The sequence below is a fragment of the Squalius cephalus genome (genome assembly GCF_949319135.1).
Source record: "Squalius cephalus genome assembly, chromosome: 22".
Taxonomy (NCBI): domain Eukaryota; kingdom Metazoa; phylum Chordata; class Actinopteri; order Cypriniformes; family Leuciscidae; genus Squalius; species Squalius cephalus.
Genome location: NC_137143.1, coordinates 26613116 through 26630995, shown reverse-complemented (window position 1 = coordinate 26630995; position 17880 = coordinate 26613116). Strand labels below are relative to the sequence as shown.

At 36.4% G+C, this 17880-nt stretch overlaps 1 protein-coding gene across 1 annotated transcript in view; it reads right to left on the bottom strand.

Moving 5' to 3' along the window:
- Positions 1 to 2659: 2659 nt before the first annotated feature.
- thsd7bb (thrombospondin, type I, domain containing 7Bb) overlaps positions 2660 to 17880 on the bottom strand; it is a 58030-nt gene continuing 42809 nt past the window's right edge. Inside the window, exons 13-28 of the mRNA XM_079856729.1 lie at positions 15906 to 16097; positions 15516 to 15824; positions 15242 to 15420; positions 13432 to 13586; positions 12780 to 12933; positions 11847 to 11985; positions 10504 to 10619; positions 10302 to 10416; positions 9455 to 9600; positions 8200 to 8374; positions 7806 to 7979; positions 7382 to 7477; positions 7143 to 7225; positions 5834 to 6026; positions 4038 to 4125; positions 2660 to 3706 (exon numbers count right to left, since the gene is read on the bottom strand). Coding sequence (XP_079712855.1) covers positions 3628 to 3706; positions 4038 to 4125; positions 5834 to 6026; positions 7143 to 7225; positions 7382 to 7477; positions 7806 to 7979; positions 8200 to 8374; positions 9455 to 9600; positions 10302 to 10416; positions 10504 to 10619; positions 11847 to 11985; positions 12780 to 12933; positions 13432 to 13586; positions 15242 to 15420; positions 15516 to 15824; positions 15906 to 16097 — 2393 coding nt within the window. The 3' untranslated portion in view covers positions 2660 to 3627. The remainder of the gene's footprint in view (positions 3707 to 4037; positions 4126 to 5833; positions 6027 to 7142; positions 7226 to 7381; positions 7478 to 7805; positions 7980 to 8199; positions 8375 to 9454; positions 9601 to 10301; positions 10417 to 10503; positions 10620 to 11846; positions 11986 to 12779; positions 12934 to 13431; positions 13587 to 15241; positions 15421 to 15515; positions 15825 to 15905; positions 16098 to 17880) is intronic.

Below are 17880 nucleotides of genomic sequence, written 5' to 3'. Positions count from 1 at the left end.
AGGAGATAGTTTTGAACACTGGCTGGTTATGTACTTGCTCAAAAATAGTTTTTAGATAATTTGTAACCAAAAAAAGTTACGGACTGCAGCTTTAATTAGAAAATTTCTAACATTTTTTTTTTTTTTTACATTACAACGTTTTAAAAGCTTAAGCACAATTTTAAGGAATTATTCACCCACAAATGAAAATTCAGGTATTTACTCACACTCATGCCAGTGTGGCTTTTCTTTCTTCTGTGGAATTCAAAAAGAGATATTTTGACAAGTATTCACACTTTTTTTTGAAGACATTCAATACATTTTTTTTTGTATTGTAATTTTACAGTTGTACTTAATAATTATTTTAAGTATTACAATAGCAATATTTCTTGATTTAATATTATTATTTATATAACATTTTTGGCCAAATTGTGCAGCCCTACAAACAAGCACACAGCAAACCTTGTTTTTTTAAGTTACATTTTAAATCGAAATTGCAGTTTTTATCAGAAAAATCACAATTCTATTTATTCCCCCAAATCATGCAGCCTTATGCAATATATTCCAAGTTTTTATAATCTAGTTTACATTCATGTTTATGTATATTTGAATAAGGTGTGTTTAAGAAAGAAAACCATATATGAGGTGAGACATTTTTTTTGGGAGGGGGGACTGTACCTTTAAGTACGAACTCTTGGCAATCTCATGTGCTTTCACTAAACTGGGATCTTGATGATTAAGAATGTGGTTGATTTGGGCAGCGTCCGTGTTGTCGTGGAGTGGAGTGGAGTGGAGCTGATCTCGGGGTGCAGTGATGTATGTGTTTGTTGTTCTCTAGGCACGTGAGGAGAATCCCACTGGGCTGAAACCCTATTAGAACTTCAGCACTCAAGCTTATCTCATCTGATAAGGCACACAGAGACACGAGCGAGAACGAGAGCTCTCTAATGCACTTCTTCACTGATAGAGGAGCGAAAAGCAGGGGAGGGGAGAAGAAGGTACGAGAGTGGAGGAATGAGGAGATGAGAGGTCTTCTGTTTGACTGAAAACTAAATTAAATGAGTAAATTCTGTCTAAAACAACCACATATCTACAAAAAAGGCTGATCCAGTGTTGCAAAAACGTACATGTAAAATTACTGTCGTCCTTCATCAGTAACCAGATTGCGAGAGACAAAATACATTTTGATGCAAAAAAGACTGCTGCGGTGGGCCGCCCATTTGCCTATAATGGGTAATTTGATCATCTTTGGCTGAATTTAGCTAGACAGAAAATAATTCAAGGTCCAAATAACCTACAATATTTTCCTTTGAGAGTAGTAAAAAGTCGTTTACCTCCACTCGTAAATCAATGAATCCAATTTCGAAATCTGGGCTGTTGGAAAACCTTATCAGTGACCTGATGCAAAGCGAGGAGTGAAGAAAACTCACTCAAATGCCTTGCGCTCGAACAAAAACTCTCTTAATAATTCACTTTTGCTGATTGAATTTTTTGTCATGCATTTATGCCAACATTCGAGTATTTAACCACATGCAGAAGCTAAAAAGATTTGGCTCTGTATGTTCACCCTCTACAGCTCAAGATAGCCTATATGAGTTATGATGAACAGTTCGCCTAAAAATGAAAACATGCTTGTGGTTTATTTAAACTTTAAACAACCATTTAGATTTGTTGTCACTGATGTCAAATCTGTCACGGCATGTCTGATATGTGTGAATATGAACAAGCACGAGCGAGATTGAGAAATCATTGCATGGAAGCAACTCAAATATTCTGCTAAACTTCAACTCAATCTTTTGTTCCATGAAGATCACAATATTAAAACAATATGATACCTTTATTGGTATAACTCTGTAAGGCTTTATACATTGTTTCTAAGCTGATCTGAAAACTGTAAGCTGCAATAAATGACTGTCAAAATTGTTATATGTTAAAATTAAGCAGTAATTTTTATATTTTTTTGTTTTTTAAATCTTGATATCTTAAAAAAAAGAGAAAGAAATCTTGAACCATTAGATCTCAAAATGGGATCTAGAACAGTGGTTTCTCAGCAAACCACCAAAGGGGAAGCAGGAAGAAATAAACTTATTTAAATTGATATATTATTGTTATTAATATTATATTAAAACAATCTAACTGAATTAAAATGGTAAAAAAAAAAAAAAAAATCAAATGAAATGATATTTAATTTTTTCTTGTCAATACATGTTTTTTATTGAAGAACATACAGCTCTTCAAACTTCTGGAATTATATGGCTACTAATGCTTAAAACTCAGATGCTCTCTTAGGATGTCCTTGATATTGTATGCTTATAGAGCGTCATATCAGCATTCAAGAACCAAAAACCTCAGACAATTGGGATTTCTATCATAGCACTGCCATCTACAGGCCCTTGTGAATACATGCAGCTGTGTAGCATCTGCGTTTTCCTCATTTGATCTCATCTGTTATAACTAATTCACATTCTAATTACAATTCATGAGAGGAATATGACAATCTGGGCTTGACCCGTAGATGTTGGCTCAGTGTATTGATACTGATCAGAAATGACAGCAGCACTGTTCCAGAACCGCAAAGACAGAGAGGAATCTAAAAGAGCGCAACCAGATAGTGAAACGCAGCAGAAATATGAAAGTCCTACAGCATGAAACAGTGCTTATTTAAATATAACACTCCTCTCTGAGATTCAGATTTATTTATAAACCACTCAAAGACACAGATAGAAAATATTCACATTACAGTATACACAATTACAAAAGAACGTCACAACCTTAACAAAGCATTTTAAATCCTTCAAAGCTGATCATGGTGAAATCAAAACATTGTTGTTTAAAACCTAAATTATTCAAATATGGAGGCAATTTTTAAAGGCTATATAGGTTTTAAAACATAAATAAATGAATAAATATGGCACTTAAGATGGCACTAATGTAGTGCATCAGAAAACATCCCTTTTTAAGGGTGATCTTTTAAGGGTGATCCTTAAAAATGAAAATTCTGTAGTTTCAAACTCATATGACTGACTTTCTTCTGTGGAACGTAAGGAATTTTAATGAAATGTTTTTAAGAATGCTCTGGTTGCTCGTTTTCATGCACTGAATGGGAACAAAGCTTTCAAGCATTTAAAATAGTAGACACAAAAGATTCATAAAAGTAGTTCATACGACTGATTGTATTAAAAAAGAGTGGCCAAGATATTCTTTAGAAATTCTCTTTTTGTGTTTCACAGAAGATAGATATTAATACGGGTTTGGAATGACATGAGTGCGTGAAAAAAATAAATCCTTTATGAGTGAACAATTCCTTTAACGTACAGAACAATCTCCTCATAATGGGCATTGAACAATCTCTCTGATTAACTCATACACACATGCACGCACAGATCTTCACACAGACAAACATACACACACTCACGCAATGGTACTGTAGACATGATGTCACATCCTGTTTCGGCTGTATGACACTTTCCAAGTTCTCCCGACAGCCTCCCGTTTAGTTTTTGTGCTGTTTAAACATCAGCTTTCCAGTCAACACCATCTCTGGTCTGGCTCTTTGTCACGCTCAGCTTGTAAATGTTCATGCTGTGGCCTGAATGATGCCAGATGTCTGTTTTGAGCATTTTTTAGCATTGCGTACGCATGGTGGACTCACATATCCAAGTCCCCATCATATGCCAGAGCCAGTGCTTTCTGCGGACTGCTGCTGGGACTGTCCTCTGGGTTCTTACTGAAACGCAAAACATGTTTAAATATGTATAAACTCACTAAAGAAACAATTTGCATCATGATTTATTGCAGTTTAAACTATCACCACCAGAGTGCAGAACAAACATGTTTCATCTATGATATTTACCAATGAGGGAGTCATAAATGATTTGCGTTAAAATCATATGCCAGTGGTTTATTTATGGGATAATGCTCATTCAGGCAGTCATTATCTGAAACTAAACTGACGGGAGGGTGATTAGGACCCCGACTGTTTTATTATGTGAGAAGAAAGACCATAGAGTGATATGAAGCACATTAAGCTAGCACAGCCATGTACAAATCAGCCTCACCACAGTAGGAAGGACATCATGATGAGGAGGAGGATCACAACAAACCCAGCTGCCATCAGCCCATATACCCACAACTTGACGCGCCCATCTGTCAGTCAAAATAAACATTAACATTTACAAAGCATTCAGGGTGAGAAAACCGGCTATTGACCACCAGCTGTCAATCAAACAATTCATCCAATAGAGTGCTGCAGGGATGACGTATTTTTCTAGGCCAAAACCTGGAAACCAGTTAGTATTTTAGCACTTCCGTTTAAATTATTGGTTAAATGCCTGAAATAGGATCTGTGGTTAACACAAGTTTAAGATATTCTTTATTCTATGACATAAAATACATAAGTAATATTTTTTTTATTTTTTTGTTTTTTAAAAGCGTTTACTTGTCTTGAAAAAGTGTCTAAATGGAACTACAGAGGTTGTTGAGACATTAAACGGCAACACACCGAACAGGTAAACTCATCTACTCACTAGTCCGCTTTCACATTTTTAGGGAAATAAGGGTTTATCGCCTACATTTAGCTTTTTACTTCTGGCAATTGTATTTAAAGGCACAATATGTAACTTTTTTGCTTTAAAAATAGCAAAAATCACTATATCTATGTTATATATATATTTTTTAGTTGTGTACTTACATTATCCAGACTGTTTTCAACAACTTTCAAACCAGGAGAAATTGTAATTTAATTCGAAGACACGTCCCGTTTCTTTATTTCCGTTTTGTCGCAGTCAATGTCATCATATCCGCGTTTTCCCTGGTTTCCGCTCATAACCAGAGCTATGAACCAGAGCCCTCTGATAGTAACCAAGGCGACAGACGTGGACAATGTAGTTCGCAATGTCTATTTGCACGCTGTTGTTGTTTCGTTCAAACATTACGGACCATGGCAAGCAGACTTTGGATAAAAAACGAGAACTAAAACGAGAATCAATATCAGCGCGGTGTTTTCGAGATGCCTAAAGCTTCCATAGACAGTATATAAACGAGAGCTCCACGTCCGAGACTTCGACCGCTCCTACATGTACTTTATTAAACAGGTGAGCACATTTACATAAAACTAATCAATGTTATATAGTTCAACAATGATAAAATGTTATAATATGATCTGTATGTTATTCTAATGTTGATCTAGCTTACTGCTAGTCTCATACAGACAAACTAACACATAAATTTCAACACAGTGAAATGCAGTTTAGTGTGCTAGTGTAATGCTAGACCAGGTGAAACAGCACTGCGTTACCTCACAAGTTTAATTTGTCTAATAAACTGACCTGTGAGTTGTAATTCTGCACTCGCGTGTAGTTCGGTAGAATGAAATGTCCATATTCCTTTTATATCCGCGGGACTCGCGTCGCGTGTGGAGCTGATAGCTGTCTCTAGCAATCCCGAACTGCTTAATATCACAGTCATGATAAAAGCATCGATGTATTCAGTCATCCATAAACATTATTAGATCGGTCGGCTTGACGTTGACGACAAGATCCATAATTCTTAGCAAAATGTTGCGTCATCAAACTACGCCTTTGTTATTGTAAGAGGTTAGCGACCCCTAGCGGCGAAAAAAATTACATAGTGTACGTTTAAGCTTCAAAAAAGGTGTGTTCATTTGTAAAGAGATAATCATCAAGAACAAAATGCTTGAGAACCAAAAATGTTTTGTTGGTCACAGAGCTTATTTTCTGCAATAATTCAAAAGCCAATGGAAAATTGGGTTTGTGTCGAGGTTACCGGGGTGATGCTAACTTCTGCCTACAAGAATACATCATCACTGAATCAAGCATAAGGTTGTTGTTAGTACCTGGTCCAAGAGGCTGTAATGCCCAGTCCTTGATGAGGTTCTTGTTCCGAGTGTGCTCTGGTCTAAGACGTCCTGCGGTGGTTTTCACATCTGCCTTCTTATGGTCCAACCCTGGGGTTCTGGTACAGTAGTCAAGGAACCCATGAGAGGTCATGACCTCTGTGAAGCCCTTCTCACAGCCACAAACTCCATTCTGACAGAAAAAACATCAGAGTGAGTGGGCTGGATATTGAAATGTGCTACGTTCTTATGGAGACGTACAGCTGTTAATTGCATGGTATTAGAGGGTGAGATGAAGTTGTGATATGTGATAATAAAGGGTTTTACATCTCATCATAACAGAGTGAAACACTGTCGTAAGTCAAATGATACCACTCTTAGTAAACTCAGCATCTGTCAAAGCTCATTTAAAAGAATATCATTCACTGCTGTAACGAAGATCCAAAGCTACCGTGTAACAGCAGCTGTGTTACCAATAGGGTGAATCTCCGTCCCTACCGTAATTCACCAAAAAAAAAAAAAAAATTATGTTATCCATAACCATAACATTATGATTAAAATATAATGACAATAATAATAAAACATTGTTTTAATTTATTTTTATATTTTAAATATAAACAATTATTAAATTATCCATTGTATTTGTTAAATTAAAACAAACAGTAATAATATATATATAAATTCTTATAGTTTTTGTACTTATAATAATAATAATAATAATTATTATTATTATTATTATTAATATACATATTAAAACCATCCCCAAATTTCCATTACTGTGATGAAAAATTATTCAAAACTGTATTGCATTTTTGAATTACAGCAATGCATCTAAGCAAATAAGACAATATTTTGAATTGTTTTTATAATTTAAGTTTTCATTTTAGTTTAATTTGTAATAATTTTGTTAATAATTTTGTTGTACTTTTGTCATTTTTACTAATTGTTAAAATATCTTTATATAGCTTTGATTAATTTTGATTTCAGTTTTAAATTTTTTTGTATTTCAGTTAATTTGCTGACAACATTTTCAATATTTCAGTTTTTTTTTAAGTTTAAGTTTTTGATCTAATATTTATATTTATATTTTATTTTTTAGCTTTAATTAACCAAAAACATTTTTAATAGTTTTACTTTTAGTTAACAATAACAATGAGGAGGCAAGAGAGCAAAATATGCATCATTTTTTAAAACTAAAAAATACTGTTACTATTTTGTTGCTTTTAGTTTTGGGATGAAATAGGACCTGGACATGTTCAGCCGCGGGATAGTGAATCAGATCATGCGTGTTCACAGTGTTCTGTGTTACCTGTGTGCAGAAGGAGAAGGGTTTGTTGCAGGGAGGGTGACACTGTCGTACCACAGACGGCTGGTTCTGAGAGATGCAGCCTCCTAATGTAGAGGAACACTGATTACATTAAGCCAAAATGAAAATTAATGGTTGTGTTTTTCCCAAGTCCTTTCCAATACTAAAAAGGTTATGAAATAAGACATGAATTTGCTTTCTTATAATACTATTTTGAGGATGAATGCATTGATAGTGCGCACCTGTGACGTTGACTCCGTCAGAGCGCTGGCACCACACCAGCCTACGGTTATGCCTCCACTCACCGGTCATCCATTCATAACTAAGACACGTTCCTCCTGGAAGAACAGATGAAAACAGACACTAGAGTGCTTTTCTGGTTCTGGTTTAGTGGCTGAACAACACTTCCTGTTTATCACTTCTCAGTCTCACAGCTATTTTCTCAAACAGGAAATAACATCTATGAAAAACAACAGCTTGAAACTGTCCAAAGGAAGTTTGTTCAAACCTAAAAGAGTCCAATTATTGTGTTCTTTTGAATGTGGCGGACTGATTCTTTTTTACCAATATCAAAATGGTGAAAATAAGTAGCGCATGTTCATGACAATAAAGCATTAAACTGCTTATGTTTTTTTTGTTTTTTCTCCACTATGGCTTCCCACAAACCTTGGCATGGCCGTGTCTCATACATCTGGCTGGGACAGGAGTCCTGGTTCTCCGGGACTTGTGTGACCACGGCTCTAGAACGAGCCTGTCGACCCCACGTCTCAAAACTCCGCCCGTCCAAACACAGCAGCTGACATGAACTCCATGGTGACCACTTGGTGAGGTGACATTCTCCTGACGTACGAGAGAGAAATTGCAGCCAATGAGGGGTTGCAAAGAGCTTCTAAATTAAATTTTAAAATAGATTCAAATAGAAAACCGTTATTTTAAATTGTAGAAATATTTCACAATATGACTGTATTTTTAATCAAAGCCTTGAGCATAAGAGACTTCTTTCAACAACAACAACAAAAAAATCTTTATTTGTGCTAGTATTTGTGTTAGAGATGCAAACCTGGACAAGGGATTGTGCAGGGCTGCAATAACTCCATCTCACTGACTTTGCTCTGTGAATTTCCTACACACATCTTATCATCCACCGGAACGGGCTGAGGAGGACCTGAGAGAGAACCCCAGTGCACCACACAGGATATTTCCCTCCGACTTACTCCCTCGCCACAGTCGGCCCCCTGCAAAGAGAGAGAAAGACTACAGACAGAGCAGATCTGAGCTGACAGCATCTGTCATGTTCATGATGCTATACTGGGCAGTTTAGATGTATTTTGTCTTTTCTGTGTTCTGCTGAAATACTTCAGGTCATTTATTTTTTCTAGAGTTCTGTAATTTAGAAAGTGTGGGTAGAAAGAAACCACTCTAGATTTAGCCATAATATAATTGGCTCATAACACCATGATGTGGCCTACGCACAGGCTTGTGTCCAACACGCGAAATGATTCACAGCCAGAGAGTGTTTCTGATCGGTTGGTGTTCTGAAAAAAGCGTGTTGACTCTGACTCTCAAAGAGACACGTCTGATTGCTCAGGACACCTATTTCAGTCATTTTGTAGAGACATGGTATAAAAATGCACCTTTAATTGGTAGCCTTTATTCCACTAGAGAGAAATCATGGGACAAGGGATTTAAAAAACAATTATATATATATATATATATATATATATATATATATATATATATATATATTTTTTTTTTTTTTTTATTTTTTTTTTTTTTTTTATTTATACCTAAAACTGAATTAGATTTTTTATTGTAATTATGTATTTTACACCCCCTAAAAATAATTGTACTTTGTTTTTTACACTACTGTTCAAGAGTTCAGGTTTGCTAAGTTTTTAAAAATGTTTTTTTTAAGAATGCCATACAAACGCTGCATTTATTTGATCAAAATTACAGTAAAAACTATAACATTGTTAAAAACATGAATTTTGAGTATAATTACTCCATTCTTCGGTCGCATCATCCTTCAGAAATCCTTCTAATATGCTGATTTAATGCTCAAGAAACAAATGAGACAGAACTCTGTCAGAGCTGTTTACAACGGCGTAGCGAGGATAATTTTATCTCATATGAGCTCAGGGGAAACCTTGTTGTGCTCACTTTGACAGTTTGATGGAAAGCAGTAGCCTTTAGCTACGTGAACATCTTTGATCTGTTCATTTGTACTTGCAAAGGACAATGTCTCAGTGGCATCAGCAGCATCAGCAGTTGTTTGTTTGAGTTTAACTCAGTCAGGTGCACTGCATCAATACTACCTCAACTCTGCATGGTCTCCAGTCCCCCAGTCTCCAGCTGTAGCAGGGCCTAACGGGACAGGGGCGAGTCTGGGAGAGTTGAGATGGACAGGGACGACCTCCCTCACTGGCAGGCTGCAGAACGACCCTGGAACGTGTCATTTGACCTGGAAAATTCACACACATACACACATAGCAAGACACAAACACATGGGATCAGGACCTGAAGTCCAGTGTGAGCACTGTTTTCACGCTGAAATTGAATAAGCGCTCTGGGATGAGTTTACTCATGGGACTGGCAGAGCCTTGGATGAAGATAAATGAGACTGATAATAGATTTTAATTAAGCCCCAAACAACAGCCGAGTTCAAGGAAGCATGACTGAACTCTCAAGAATGTAAACATACAGGTGTGTTCTATCTTTCCGATTCTAGATTCATATTTACTGGCCAAGGCTAAAAAAAAAAAAAGCAGAAAAGCACCACTAATGTTTTAATAATTTTTTTTTTTTTAAATCCAATTATTATTATTATTATTATTGTTGTTGTTGTTGATTTTATTGGCTAGTTTTGAAAAGGAAAGCACCACTTATGTTTTCATAAATAATAATAATATAATACATTTTATTATAATAATTATTATTGTTGTTATTATTATTTTTATTTTATTGGCCGGTGTTGAGAAGGAAAGCACTACTTTGTTTTCTTCAAAAAATTGTTTTATATTATTATAAAAAACTAAATATATAAAAAAATCCAATAAACAAAGTTTAAAAAAATTATAAGCGAAATATTTATAATTATTATTATTATTATTATTATTTTATTAACAATATTATTATTATTATTATATAAATTGGAGATCGTACTTTGGCTTCCACAGGTGTGTGAACATTCTGACCAGGTGGACCACTCTGTAATCAGGCAATTAACAGGGCAGCCCACCTCACAGGGGGCAGAGAGCTTTCCACGTGAAGGACCCAACTAGAAAAGATAACAAAAACATTCAAAACATTGGATTCCTATTGAGAATTTATTGTGAAAGAATTCCAGTGAGAAAAGAACAGTCACCTCTTTGCACATGCTCAGTTCCACCAGCTTCCCATCGCTGCGGACACAGTTCAGGAGTCGAGTCTTAATCCCCCGGCCACACACTGCGTTTTCACTGAGCTGACAGCTACTCCAGTCTTCAACACACACACACACACACACACACACACACACACACACACACACACACACACACACACACACACACACACACACACACACACACACACACACACACACACACACACACACACACACACACACTTCACTCCCTGCACTTCACTGAACAATTTTTTGACAATCTGTAAATTGTGATAGTGTGAACCAGTGGCGAGGCTACATTAGGGCCAGGATGGCACTGGTCCTCTCAGATTGATGGCTGGTTTACCCAATTAACCCAGTTTTTTTGTTGGGAAAGAAGAAAAATCCTACATACATGACAAATATCACTCAAATACATGAACATAGGAACTAATTGCATGTGTAAACATGTAAAGAATAAAGCAAGAATTACTAAGATCCTGGTGGATGAGCGCTGATCTTCCAGTTGTGTGCTTCTATTCTATAGAGAATGGTAAATGCTAGTTCTGTCAATATGAGTGATCAGTCCACAGCTTCAGCAGCATAACAGTCTCCGATCGGTCTTTACTCGTCGTCCCTGCTATCCGCTATACCTGACATCCAAGCTCTGTTCGAAATTGCATACTGTCTGAATAGTTTCTATTCGTTGATCTTCCTAACGTTGTCAAATGACGTTAGAAAACACTGCACCATCGTCATCATCGTGACGCAATCAGATCTCAGATGTCCTATAGCTTTAGCAAAGCAGTATGGAATGCCAATGTATGAGAATTATCTCAAGATCTACGTGTCGTGTTACGTTGTGTATGGGCTCGTTTGAATTGAGAACACCTGCTCTAAATAAATAAATGTTTCTACTATGGTTTACTAATGTTTGGTGAAGCTACGAACCAAAACGTGGCCCAAAAGCCACATGTGTATACTGTTAACATGTACTTGGTACTGGTCTCTACCTGAAACAATTATGCTTGATGTAATCTGTTAGTTGAGACCTTTTCAACGATATATGAGACTAACTGTTATGCATGATGCTCAACAGATCACATGTTTACATTTTTATTTTCAATTTAGGCATATTTTATTCGGCTATTTTTTTAGGTGTCAAAATTCTATATTACTAAAAAATATAGAATTTTTTTCAAAAATCTATATTTTTATCTCATGTATTGTAAAATGATGTACTTCAGTTTGAGAGTAGGCACTGAGGTCCACCCTGTTTCACCAAGGTCCACTCACTTTAAAATGTCTGGCCTCGCCACTGGTGTGAACGTTTGTTACAGTACCTGAGTAAACGTAGGAGTATTTGAGACAGGTCATATTGATACAGGGTTGAGTCTGGTTTAGATCAGGGCAGGTATGATCTCCTTCTGGCCACCTCAAAACAGTTCTACTCCTCCACCTCAAATCACCGGCATTACAATCCTTGAGGAATGCAGACATCAATCACACCAGTATAAAATCATGCATATCCTAATAGGGACTTTTCATACATTGTGTTTACAGTAATGCATTTACAACGGAAGTCTATATTTTTATTTAAACTCACCCCAAAAACTTCTGGGACTCCAAAATGTAAGTAGTTTAATCTTAATTATAATTACTGTAGTTACTTATTTGAATCTTTTAATATTGTTGTGGTCATTGGCGTTGTAGTAAAAAAGGTTGTAACTGTTGTAAGTGGATTTTTCTCTTTGTAAACAGTTGAGCATCAAGATAAAAACTACAGGCTTTAGGATATATTCAATATAACAAGTTAGTAAGCAATTCTACCCCATGTGTGTCATGTCAACAATCATAATGTTAAAGTCATGTGCCTATACCTTCAAAACAATGTGCATTTTATTGTTTATTCAGGTGAGATAACTTGCACCCTAGACGTCCATTAAAATGCATTACTGTAAATGCTTGTTTTTGCTAATGTAGGGACATGCCACAATCTTTTTCAGTGGTAATCAACAAGTGCTAAACATGCACATTCAATCAATTCACCATTTGACATTTTTAGAAATGAATTATTATATACTTATTAATGAACCTATTTTTATTATGGGAACTTTCAACCATCCATCATCCAACTGGAATATACTTACTAAAGTAATAAATGTTAATTTTAGTCATCCCATCATGACAAGCTTCCCTCCATCCTGACATTTTATTGAAATTACATTTTATTATCCATTCATCAGACCCTGTATCTATTCATCCATCAAACTGACCACGGTACATTTGGTCCACTGGCTCCACTCTGATGTCACACAGTGGGCGGGGCACGGCAGTAGACAGGTCTCAGCTGTGATTGGCTGTTCCTCCTGGGCACACAGTGAGTCATCCACAACCTCATCCTGGTTTTCTCCTCCCCTTTTCAAGCAGCTTTCAGTCAGGGACAAACAAAAGTTATTTTTATAATTTAAATGAAACTATAAAGAGCCTAAAATTCAGACGTGGTCTAGGGTTGTTGTGGCACCTCTCAGTCAGGGTGAGAGCACAAATACAGAACAACCAGAAAACGTTGTTCAGTTATAACATTACCCATAGCATCCCATCATCCCCTCCTGACCTCACTTTAGTCTGAAGGGCAGAGTTACGACCTCACTTATCTTTTGTTATGACCTCATGAATCTGTTTGGCACTGTTGTGACCTCTCGTCGGTTTTGAACGATGACTTACGAGACAATTTTGCTGTGTGACGCACACAGGATCTGTTTTATCATTGTCCAACAGAGGTAAAACACAATATATTGTCCTGCTGTATTGTGGCAGAATGGGGACATTTTAAAAATACATTCTCAGTACGAGACACAACTTCTTTTTAATGAAACTTTTAAAGAGATAATATGCTCATTAAAAGACTAAGCGTGATAAGCTCACTGGATTTTGCAGGTCCGGAAACCCTCTCCGCAGGAAGGCTGTGTCGATCCAGTGTTCGTGAGATTGTTTGGTGGCGTTATGATGCACATGGACCAGGACTCCACTTCCCACACATACTGACTGCAGTCAGAGTAACAGGGAAGTACCTCAGACACCTGATCACAGATAAGATAGCTATGATTTTAGTTATGGCAGCATGCACACAAGTGTGTGTTGTGCATCTCTGTGTATACAAAGTATGTACAGAAAAAAAATAACATGCTAATATTTATACAGGCAGGCACACACACACTTTTAAGGACAAAATATTACACACACACACACAAATCTCTAGGGTACTCACCTGAGCCTTTGTAGATATTCATATCAGCAGAACATGACCAGCAGCAAAACCACAAGAAAGAAAGAGGAATGAATGGGGGAAAGGAAGAGGAAAGGAAGAGGATATAAAAGGGGAAAGGAAATATGAATAGGAAAGTGGAATGGGAAGGGGAAAAAAGTAGAGCAAAGTAAAGGAAAATAAGAAGTAAAGAAAGGAAATAAAAATAAAGGAAAACAAAAAATAAAGGGAAGGGGAAGGAAAAGGAATTGGAAAATGAAAAGCAACAAATGCATAAAGAAAAGGATATGAAAGAAAGGAAGAGGAAATTAATAGAGAGAGGAAAGGAAAAGAAAGATGAAAGAAAAGAGCAAGGAAGAAGAAAGAAAAAAGAAAAGTACCAAAATAGGAAAGTAAAGCAAAGCAAAGGAAATGAAAAAGGAAAGAAAGGAAATAAAAAGAAAGGACATTTAAAAAATGGGGGAAAGGAAAGGAAAAGGGAAATGAAAGTAATAAGATGAATGGGGAAGGAAACAGAAAAGGAAATTAAATGAAAAGAAAAGGGAAAGAAAATGGAACAAATGCATAGAGAAAAGAATATGAAGAAAGAGGAAAGGAAAGGAAAGGAAAGGGAAATTGGAAAATAAATAAAATAGGAATAGGAAAGGGAAATTGAAAAAAGTGTAAAGTGAACGTAAAGCAAAGGAAAGAAAAAAAAAGAAAGGAAAAAAAAACGTGGAAAATGAAAGGAAATGAAAGGAATGGGAAAAGGAAAATAAAAGGAAAAAGTATTAATGCAGAAAGAAAAGGAAATGAAAGTAAGAGGAAGCGGAAAGTAATAGGGAAAGGAAGGAGGAATAGGAAAACAGGAAATTGAAAAAGGGAAAGAAAAGGAAAGAATTTCTATTAGTTTCTACTGGAAGATGTTTGCCCCCACCGTAGATTCTTTATTTAGTGGTTCATTTATATGAGGGAAACTGAGCTGAAGGAAATGCTTGCTGACTCCAGTTCAGATCCATGAAACTTTAATGTTGCTTGACCTGCCCTGATGGAAAATATAATAAAGAGAGTGAAATAAAAGGAAAACGAGCAAAAAGATGGGGGGATAAGAGGTTCAGTCCCTGGAGGTCTTGATCCTCTCCAGTCTTGTCTTATGTAGCTGAGAAACAGCTGAAAGTGGGCAGGCAGGGGAAGACCCCCAAAGCCAGATGAATAATACATTACACAGTAGCTTTACACACACACTGCCTTGTCCTCTGTGACTCTCGCTCACAGATGAAGAAACTCTATTCATGAATATATGAACACATACAATTTAAGCATACACGTGTGTGCATGTGTACAGCATGTGATTTTTTTAGGCTATTTTAAATAGACTGAACATCTCAATTGTAAATCTAATGCTAAATGTCTCTGGATATTTCAAGTTATCAGAACAACTCTTGTCTTCTGTGGACTACAAGAACAACCTAAGTGTAAAATTATTCTCACCTGATTTTTGTAATTGAGTTTTGGGCAGGGTCGACCTCCATTGAAAGGCTTCTCTCGTAGCCACTGAGAGCGAACTTTTACACCCCCGCCACAGGAGGCGCTGCAGGCGGACCAATTCGACCACTCACTCAGCTTGCAGTCCGTAAAACAGGCCACATGACACACTTCTTCTTCATAACCTATAACAGCATGCATGGCACTTACTACTTAGAAATACATTTATAAATACATTGAGAAATACAATATATGCTGTATATATTGAAGAGCACATCACCAGGGCTGCTACAGAGATTTGGATCCACCAGTTTTCCCAGGTGATCGAGACAGGCGAGAGCTCTGTAGCGCTTCCCGTGCCCACACTCGCTGTTCTTCCTCTGAGCTCGCCAGTCCTGGACTGTCTTTTGGCCTTGGTGGGAAACTCCTTGGATGAAAGGATGGCCAGCAATATTCTTTGCTGGTGAGAGCAAACAAGGAGACCAGGGACCCTGAGGCTTGGTGTGAAATTCAGAACAAGGACAAGCTTCTTTCTCCATGAGAGGAAACAACTCCTCCTGTTGGCATCGCCAGCGCTTCTTACTGCGACCTGAGAGTTTGGACGGAAGGGGAGCTTGGATGGTGTGTGTGCTTTCAGAAAATTGTGATGATCAGAATGCAGTCAGTTTACCTATCAGAGATCGGGTACGAGTGCGCCAGCTTCCACAGCCTTGACATTGGGTGAATCTGCTCCAGGAGGTGAAGCTGCATTCATCTCTACATGGCACACGACACTCCCTCACCGGGACGGGCATCACTCCTGCCCACCTCACGCAGTCTGTCATATCTGCAGGAGAATCATCTGCACCAACACACGACACCTCTGCAAACATGACAAAGAGGAAAAAGTTTTTTTTATTTTGTTCAAAAGTAGTATGAAATATGTTGGACACTATGTCAAACCAGCATTATTTTAGTATCATTCAGATACTATTTACGTTTTTATTAAAGTCCCCCTGTAATGAAAATCAAGTTTTTAATTTTGTCTATATGTGTATGTGTTTTTAATATTCTTTAAGACAAGCCATGTGCAAATTCATCAGTTAAACACCATTGCTGAGTATTTTCTCCTTAAAACTGCAGTGAAAAAAGACAAAAGAAAAAAGAAAGGTTGAAATCGCCGTAACCAATCCCGTCAACGTGCGGGCGGGCTTTATATCATTAACTATGACCATATTATATACTATTATTTCAGTATATTTTTCTGTTGATGTGAAAAATCAGGTACATTTAGCAATGTAGTTGGTGAATTATGTATATGACGTTTATTACAATGTTATGATGAACTATATGCCTTTCTCCGCTGACGTTCTAAATTGTTTAAAGCGTTTATACGAATTCTGATTTTTAGAAGGCAGCTGTCTGACTCTGAGATGGCCAACGGGAACATAGTTTCTGTAACATTAGTAACACATTATTAGCTGTGTGATAACGTACTCAAGCAAAATTCGAATCATATCAATAACCGAGCAGTAACCGAGAGCAATACATAAAACGGATTACCATTCTGATGCATCTTCCACTTCTTCTTCTTCTGAATCAGTTTCTGGTATGTTTGAACCAGAAACTGATTCAGAAGAAGATACTCAGATATGGCTCTCCATATTCAGATATGGCTGAATTAAACCGGTATTTCCACTTGCCATCATGTATCGTTTACTACAGTAAAGTTAACAGAGTGGATCTCTGAGCTGGAGTGAGTGAGTGGAGGCGGGGACTAATATGCATATCCATATATCTACGTATAATAAATGGAGTGAGGGTGTAGAGTTACATTTAAGCTATTTTAAGGCATGAAAAAATTATTTTCACAGGGAAAAACATTTAAATATGTAATTTTGATGATCAAAGATCACAGTTTAAATGGATAAAATTATAGACTACAGGGGAACTTTAATGTTTTGAATTGAGTTTTTATTTTTATATTTTCCATTTTAATATTTGTTTCAGCAATTATGTTGTGTGCTTTTGTCTTTTAAAAAAATGTCTATGTAGTTTTTATACATTTTTATTTCAGTTTTAGTTCGTTATTTTAGTACATCAAAAATACAAGTTAAACTAAATGAAAACAAAAATAAGTTTAAGTTTTTTATATTTATTTTTAACATTATTTATAGCAACACAAATGTTATCCGTGTCAAACATAATGAAACATCCATTTAATGTGATAAAATGAAAATGTTATCATCATTTGCTCACTCTCTTTCTTTCTTCCATGAAAGTAAATATTTAGAAAAATGTCTGTTTTTCGTCCATGCAATGAAAGTCAATGGAGTCCAGTGTTGTTTTGTACGGACAGTGTACAGTCAAAAATATTCTTCAAACTCTTATTTTTTCGTGCAAAAAGAAGAGGTTTTGAATGACATGGCTGAGTAAAAAAAATGACAAAACTTTCAATCCTGTAAAAGTGTAGAAATTTGTTTTGGGCCCCGCTTAACACACATTCTTATGAAAATTGTTCCACTGAATCGAATGCAACAAATCAATAAAGACGATTTTACAAATGACTTACATAGATAATCATTCTGCTCATGTTTCCTGAAGCCCAGTGTGTGCATCTTGAGGAAGTAATACATTTTCTTAGAAATACCCTGTCTCATTTTCTA